This window comes from Pongo pygmaeus, chromosome X (assembly GCF_028885625.2).
Source record: "Pongo pygmaeus isolate AG05252 chromosome X, NHGRI_mPonPyg2-v2.0_pri, whole genome shotgun sequence".
Lineage (NCBI taxonomy): Eukaryota > Metazoa > Chordata > Mammalia > Primates > Hominidae > Pongo > Pongo pygmaeus.
Window position 1 is genome coordinate 73,349,838 of NC_072396.2, and position 7,922 is coordinate 73,357,759.

General features: G+C 43.5%; 1 protein-coding gene across 1 annotated transcript in view; it reads left to right on the top strand.

The window, feature by feature from the left end:
* The window catches only part of DGAT2L6 (diacylglycerol O-acyltransferase 2 like 6), a 31,099-nt gene extending 26,130 nt beyond the window's left edge, over positions 1-4,969 (top strand). The window contains exons 5-7 of the mRNA XM_054470743.1: positions 1,161-1,335; positions 3,573-3,784; positions 4,220-4,969. Coding sequence (XP_054326718.1) covers positions 1,161-1,335; positions 3,573-3,784; positions 4,220-4,374 — 542 coding nt within the window. The 3' untranslated portion in view covers positions 4,375-4,969. The remainder of the gene's footprint in view (positions 1-1,160; positions 1,336-3,572; positions 3,785-4,219) is intronic.
* Positions 4,970-7,922: the final 2,953 nt, after the last annotated feature.

Consider the following 7,922-nt stretch of genomic DNA (forward strand, 5'->3'; position numbering starts at 1 on the left):
GGACCAATGCCAAAGTGCAAATCAGAGGATGAAAGCCAAGAATTAAACACAAATGCAGGGAAAAGCAGGTGTGAATGGGATAGCTCAGGCAAACTTCACCAGGCTCTCTCTAGGATGTCAGTTGGCCTCTTTGGGCTGGTCATTTGTACACCATGGTGTCTTAAAAACATTTTGAAGTCTATCATACTAGCTAAAACCCTCCTGGTCCATGACTTTTATCTCCCTGGAACCCCTTCACACTTGCATAAAATGCTAAGGGATAAAGGATAGGAGTTCATCAGAGTATCCAGAACAACTTCCCCATGCTCAGCTTCAAGTCAGGGCACTGTGACAAATGTCTCTCTCTCTGGACAAATAGTCATCCTCCTGGACACCAGAAAACAACTGAAGCCAAACATTAAAAGGTAAGATACATTTCTCTGGAGGGGCCAGGTGGGACCACTGGAGTCCCAGAGGATGCTTCTACTCTGCTCTGAGGTTAGCATGGCCCTGGAGCAGGAATCTTTCTCAATGGCTAGCGCCTGAAGGCAATTTCTGCCATCGCAGTAGAGAATAGAAGGTGAGCGCAGGGCAAAGATGGGAGACAGAAGTGAGAAAGGCTAGATGATTGTTGTTAAACAACAGGGTGTCATTCACATTCCATTATTCATCTACATTTCAGTTTGGCTTGGTCAGGCTCAGGGGTCTGCCTACTCTCTAGAAACCCCAGCCATTGGCTTCCCTTTGGCAGGTTACTCTTAGGGAGGAAGCAGGTTGGTGGTGGCTAGTCTCGATTACCCCTGGAGGATAGAACTCTGCAGGATCTCCAGTGTTGTCAGCCTGGGCAGAGTGGAAGATGGCTGTGCTTCATGGGTAGAGAGGGATGAGGTGGGCTTAGTTACTATTGATCTGAAATGCAGTAGGCTATGGATGGTAGGGGGCAGAGAAACTCAGTATAGACCCAACTGCAGAAGCACAGACCCCCAAGGCAAACAGCTGACCCTAAGGACCAATCTTAGGCTAGGGCAGTCATAACCCAGGACACGAAGGTCAGAGACAGAAAGGTGGAAACAGCAATAGTCAGAAAACAGAACTGTCTCCAAAAGGAAGAGCCCGGGAAAACCCCTTACCCCATCCTCAGGAATGAAGTTTTTCTACCACTTGACTCTTTGGTTTCACAGGTGTGTGCCCTGTGAGTAGATCAGCCTTGAAGTACTTGCTGACCCAGAAAGGCTCAGGCAATGCCGTGGTTATTGTGGTGGGTGGAGCTGCTGAAGCTCTCTTATGCAGACCAGGAGCCTCCACTCTCTTCCTCAAGCAGCGTAAAGGTTTTGTGAAGATGGCACTGCAAACAGGGTGGGTTCCAAGGTTCTAGTGCTCCGATGTCAGGGTGCCATAGGCCCTCTGTAGCCCTCTCCAAAAGGTGCCCTCCCTGGGCACCTGTTAGAGGGTCCCCATCTTCACTCTAATTCCTTCTGTCTACCCCCTCACATTGTGCCTTAGGGATGTTTGGGCCTCCAGATACGTTTCAGTGGGCTGTTTTCTTACTTGAAGTTGGAGAAAGAACAGCAGAAGAAAACCTTTTACTTTCTGCCCATTGGCCTGGTAGGCTGGAGGTCTGGGAAAGTAGGGCTTCACTCTATATCAACCTGTTAACTGAGAGGCCCTGAGAATCTACCAACTGCAAGGGAGGCACTAGCTTTGATACCGTGAGGATCAAAAAGATAAGACATGACCCCAAAGAGCATACAATCTGGTTTGAGAAATAGACCTCATTCATTCAGCAGTTACTGAACACCCACTGTATGTCAGGCATAGTGCTAGGCATTTAGGATATAAAAGTAAATAAGACCTGGTCCTTGCAAACTCACGGTCCAATATGGAAGAAGACAGACCCATGCACATATAACTACCAAATACATGCAGAATCCAACCACTTACTACCTAGACAACCACCCCTTGGTTTACTACCATCATCTCTCCCCTTGGATGATTACAACACTTCTAACTGCTCTTCCTGTATCTATTCCCGCCTCCCCCACCCCAAGAGTCTATTCCCAGCTTCAGCCAGGATGATCCTGTTAAACATGAGTCAGATCATGTCACTTCTCAAAATAATCCAATGGCTCCCATGTCACTCAGAGTAAAAGCCAAAGTCTTTATAGGGGCTTGCAAGACGCAGAATAATCTGGTCTATAGCTGCCTCTCTGTCCTCATCACTCACTTCTCTTCCCACTCTCTCACTCCATCACAGCTACACCGGCCTCTTTGCTGTTGCTCAAGCAGGCCACCCGCTCCTGCTTTAGGGTCTTTGCTTTAGCTGTTCCCTCCGAACACTATTCCTGCAAATGACTGCTTGGCTCATTCCTTTATCTCCTTCAAGTCTTTGCTCAAATGTCTCTTCTCAATACGGTTATCTGACCATCTTGCTCTATTTTTTCCCAGTTACACTTATCTTCTTATAGCTCATCCATTTTATTTATTTGTTTACCGACTATTTTCAATGTTTATTGTCTGTCTTCCTCTCAAAAAAAGTAAACTCCACGAAGACAGAATTTTAAAAAATCCATTGTATTCACTGATGCATCTCCAGGGCCTAAAACAGTGCTGGCACATAGAGCTTAATATTTGTTAAATAAATGGAACACTACAATGGAAATGTGTACAAAGTGCTATGTGAGCACCAATTTATAGAAAGATCTTGACCCAGAATAGAGGTTTCATAGGTGGGTAACATCTGAACTGTGAATTGAAATATTAGTAGGAGTTGCCAGGCAGACGAAAAGGGAGAAAGAACTCAGGCATTCAGTGAGGACCTATGGCATGTCAAGCGCTATGCCAGGGCCTAGGGATTCAAAGATGAATATGACCCAGTTCTTGCCTTTGATTGGCTTGCTGTCTACTGGGGGAGTCAGGCAGGTAAGGAGATGACTGTAATACACGGTTGGGGCAGCGTTAGTGTAGAAGAGAGGTAAGCACTAGATGAGGGGTACCTAATCCGCATTGGGGGAATTGAAGTGGTCAAACAAAGTTGCTTTAAGGGGATGAGATTGGGACTGAGCGCAAAACTGAATGAGCCACATAAAGACAGAGGGAAGAGGGAAGACACTTCCGTCAGAGGGAGCAGAATGTACAAAGACACAGAGATGAGAGAGTACGAGGCACACTTAGTATGGCTAAGCAGATTGCAAGGAAAGAGTGGGGAGAGGGAAAGCTAGCCAGGGAGGGAAGGCTAGAGCAAAAAGGCCATAAGGAAGCAGCATGGTGTAAACTGAGGAGCTCTGGAAGAGTTTGAGAGGAGTGGCATGTCCAGATATGCAGTTTATGAAGAACACTCTGCATGCTGGATGCAATGAAGACAGAGCTTTTGAGATTAGTTTCTTCCTATAACAGGACAAGGCAGAGCAGCAGCTCCCCTAAGAGAGTTCAGTTGGGAGAGTGGGGCATGGCAGGAATGGGACATGAAGATGGAGATGTTTGGGTGCTTGGGTTCTTGTCCTATCATGGGGAGGTTGGAGAGGTTTCCCACCTTGGAGAGGATTTTTCTGGGGATCTTCCTCAGAGAGCTCACACTCCTGCCCCTCTCTTTGCAGGGCATACCTTGTCCCTTCATATTCCTTTGGTGAGAACGAAGTTTTCAATCAGGAGACCTTCCCTGAGGGCACGTGGTTAAGGTTGTTCCAAAAAACCTTCCAGGACACATTCAAAAAAATCCTGGGACTAAATTTCTGTACCTTCCATGGCCGGGGCTTCACTCGCGGATCCTGGGGCTTCCTGCCTTTCAATCAGCCCATTACCACTGTTGGTGAGCTTTCCAGTATCTCCAGATGACCTGTTTCTTCATTCACTTCCCATCCACTTTAAATCATCCATCAAGTCCAGGGGGACCCAACTCACATCTGAGATGGGAAATGGGTGTGGTTAAGAGCAGGGTGGGTAGGACAACTAAACAGATAAGAGTTGTGGCCATTCATGGATGTGACATCAGCATCTGCTACAAGAGCATCACCATTTGCACACATTCTGTCACCAGTCTCCTGAGCTTGCTTGCATTCTCTTGAGCATGGGTTTGATTAGATGATCAGAGAACAGGGGCCAGGATGAGACTGGAGCAAAAGGAAAGAAAGAAAGAAGGGGAGGAAAGCCAGATACTGAGTTTCAGTACGTGGCTCCCAGTGAGGAATGGGTAGTTTGAGTTGAGGGGGGAACTCTGATGTTTGTCTCTTTTCTTTTTTCATAGTTGGGGAACCCCTTCCAATTCCCAGGATTAAGAGGCCAAACCAGAAGACAGTAGACAAATATCACGCACTCTACATCAGTGCCCTGCGCAAGCTCTTTGACCAACACAAAGTTGAATATGGCCTCCCTGAGACCCAAGAGCTGACAATTATATAACAGGAGCCACATTCCCCATTAATCAACCCCCAAAGCCATGAGGGATCCAAGTAGAGCCACAGAAAAAGAATTCCAGGAGAGGGAAAGATCGGAAGGATGAGAGAGGGGACCATCCAAGCCAGAAATTATTTAATAAATCAGAGTTCTAGCAATAGAGTCCTCTCCCAAGTGGCTGAGGCAGGCTTAGGGGAAAGAACCAGAGGGGCAGGGGGGAAGTGGGGAGGGCTGGCTAGCCAGAGGAGTTGGCTGTATCACCCCTGGTTATTCTAGGGCAACAGCCCAGTTGGGGAGTCTTATGAATCACTCCAGCCAACTCTCTGATCACAAAGAATACTGTGCCGCTTTCTCCTAAACCTTAGTTCACCAACACTACGTAGGTTTAGACTTAGAAGCTTTATTTGGAACAGGGATAGTTTGTTTCCTCTTGGTCCTTTCCTTACAACTTGGGAACTGCCACAAGGTAAACCAGGGACCTGAACTGTAGCTGCCTGGTCCAAGCAGACAGGATTCCCTCAGTTGTGATAGAGTTCTAGATTGGCAATGCAGTTACATTGTTTCTTCTTTGAAAATAAAGTTCTAGACATATAAAACAGGATATCACTATTTCCTGATTATTCTGTGGTTCACTATTGGGCTTCCCTCAAACCTAAGATTTTCCCTTCTGGCCAGAAAGCTGCTCGATGGAGAGCCATTTTCCTCTTCTTTATTTACCCTTCATACTTCCCCAGACAGAAAAGGTGGGGGAATGGAACCACAGCTGCTGCAAATTGTAAAAGACAGGAGCAGAAACATGGGAACTGGCACAGGTACCCGCTGGGTAGCCCACCTCTCCTGATCCCACATAATCACCCTATGTCAGAAGGGAGGGAGCCACAAGACCATGCACCAACTGTAAGTTCGCTTGATGTCAAGTCCCTTCTATGTTCCAGGGACCATAACATTGCTTTCACAACCATTGTCTCTTAATACTAAACATAAGCCCAGTGAGATTGAGATTGTCATCACCTCCATTTCACAGTAGCTACAGCTCCTAGATGGTTAGTAGCTTGCCCAAAGCCATACAACTTTGGATAGAACCAGCATTCAAACCAGAGTTCTCTCCAATGCACCACTCCATGTCCCCATTCCTCATTTTCTGGAGACCCACTTTTCAGCTTCATTTTCCTAAATGAAGCCCCATGGCACTCCACCAAAATTAGTTCATAAGTGTGGGCAAAAATGGTATGGATTCTACTCACAGTGGTCCTATATTAGGCCTCAGGGAAAATAATTGATTAATTTAAAAAACCTTTCTATATCAATAGAATGGAATTGAGAACACAGAGGGTCAATTGATTTTCACCTAGGGTGCCAAGACAATTCAATGTGGGAAAGAATAGTCTTCAACAAACAATGCTGAGACAACTGGACATCCACATGCAGAAAAATAAAGTTGGACCTTACCTCATATCATATACAAAAATTAACTCAAATGGATCAAAGACCTAAAGTGAAAGTTAAAACTATTAAACTCATGGAAGAAAACATAGGTGTAAAGCTTCATAATCTTGGATTAGGCAATGGCTTCTTAGATATGACATCAAAGGCACAAACAACAAAATAAAAAATAGATAAGTTGTACTCCATTATAATTAAACACTTTTGTGCTTCAAAGGACACCATTAAGAGAGTGAAAAGACAACCCACAGAATGGGAGAAAATATCTACAAATCATGTATCTCATAAGAGTCTAGGAGCCAGAATAGATAAATAATTCTTACAACTCAACAACTGAAAGGCAATTCAATTTTAAAAATAAGCAAAAGATTTAAATAGACATTTCTCCAAAGAAGCTATACAAATGAAAAAGTAAGGGTCGGGTGCAATGGCTAACACCTGTAATCCCAGCACTTTGGGAGGCCCAGGAGGGAGGATTGCTCGAGCCCAGGAATTCAAGACCAGCCTGGGCAACATAGTGAGACCCCATCTCCACAAAAAATTTAAAAATTAGCAAGGTGTGGTGGTGCATGCCTGTGTTCCCAGCTACCAGGAGACTGAGGTGGGAGAATTGCTTGAGCCCAGGAGTTCAAGGCTGCAGTGAGCTACAATCGTCACATCACTGCACTCCAGCATGGGAGACAGGGTGAGACCCTGTCTCTAATAAAAAAGAAAAAGTGCTCAAAATCATTAATCATTAGGGAAATGCAAATCAAAACCACCATGATACCATTTTACACCCACTAGGATGACTATAATAAAACAAGCTAGACAATAACAAGTATTAGTTAGAATACTGGAGAAACTGGAATTCTTGGGCATTGCTGATGGTAAAATGGTGGAGCCACTTTGGAAAACAGTTTGACAGTTCTCAGAGTTAAGTGTAGAGTTACCATACGACCCAGCAATTCTACTTTTAGTTATATAACCCCCAAATTTAAAGCATGGTCACACAAAAACTTGTACATAGATGATCACAGCAGAATTACTCCTAATAGCAAAACAGTGCAAACAATCCAAAGGTCTAGCAACTGATGAATGGATAAATGTATTGGGTTCTATCCATACAATGGAATATTATTTGGCAATAAAAAATGCAGTAATGATACATGCTAGAAAACAGATGAAACTTGAAAACATTATGGTAAGTGAAAGAAGCCAGGTCATATATTGTATGATTCCATTTCTATGAAATTTCTATGAAATGTCCAGAATGAGCAAATATAGAGATAGAGAGAAAGAAAGAGAGAAGAGAAAGAGAAAATAAATTAGTGGTTATCAGGGATTGTGAAGGAAGAAAGGAAAGGAGAATGACATTTAATGGGTAGGGGTTTCTTTTGGAGGTGATGAAAATGTTCTGGAATTAGATAATGGTGGCGGTTGCACAACCTTGCAAATATGTTAAAACCACTAAATTGGACACTTTAAAATGGTGAATTTTATGGTATGTGAATTCTATCTCAGTGAAAGAGCAGTGTTTAAGAAAACAGCTTTTTAGTTTAAGGGAAAAAAGTGTGAGCTATTTTAAAGTTAAAAAAATCACAATAAAAAATTTTAAATGCTTTCTATTTTAAAATGATTGTAGATTTACAGGTAGTTGCAAAATTAGTCCCTTGAACCCTTTATCCAACTTTCCACAATGGTGACATCATATGTAACTGTAGTACAATATCAAAACGGGAAATTGACACTGGTACAATACTGTTAAAACTTATTCAGTTTTCACTGTTTTTACGCTCACATATGTGTGTTTGTGTGTGTGTGCATGTGTGTCTATGCAATTTGATCCCATAAATAGATTCATGTAACTCCCATGACCATCATGATATAGAACTGTTTTATTACCACAGAGGAACTTCCTCATATTACCCCTGTATAACCACACGCCCCCACCTTTGTCCCTGTCCCTGGCAATCACTGATCTACTTTCCATCTGTACAGCTTTGTCATTTCAAGAATTGTACAAATGGAATCACAGTATGTAATATTTTGAGATTGCCTTTTTTCACTAAGCATAACGCCCTTAAAGATCTAAGTTATAATGTATCCATAGTTGATTCCTTTGTGTTGGC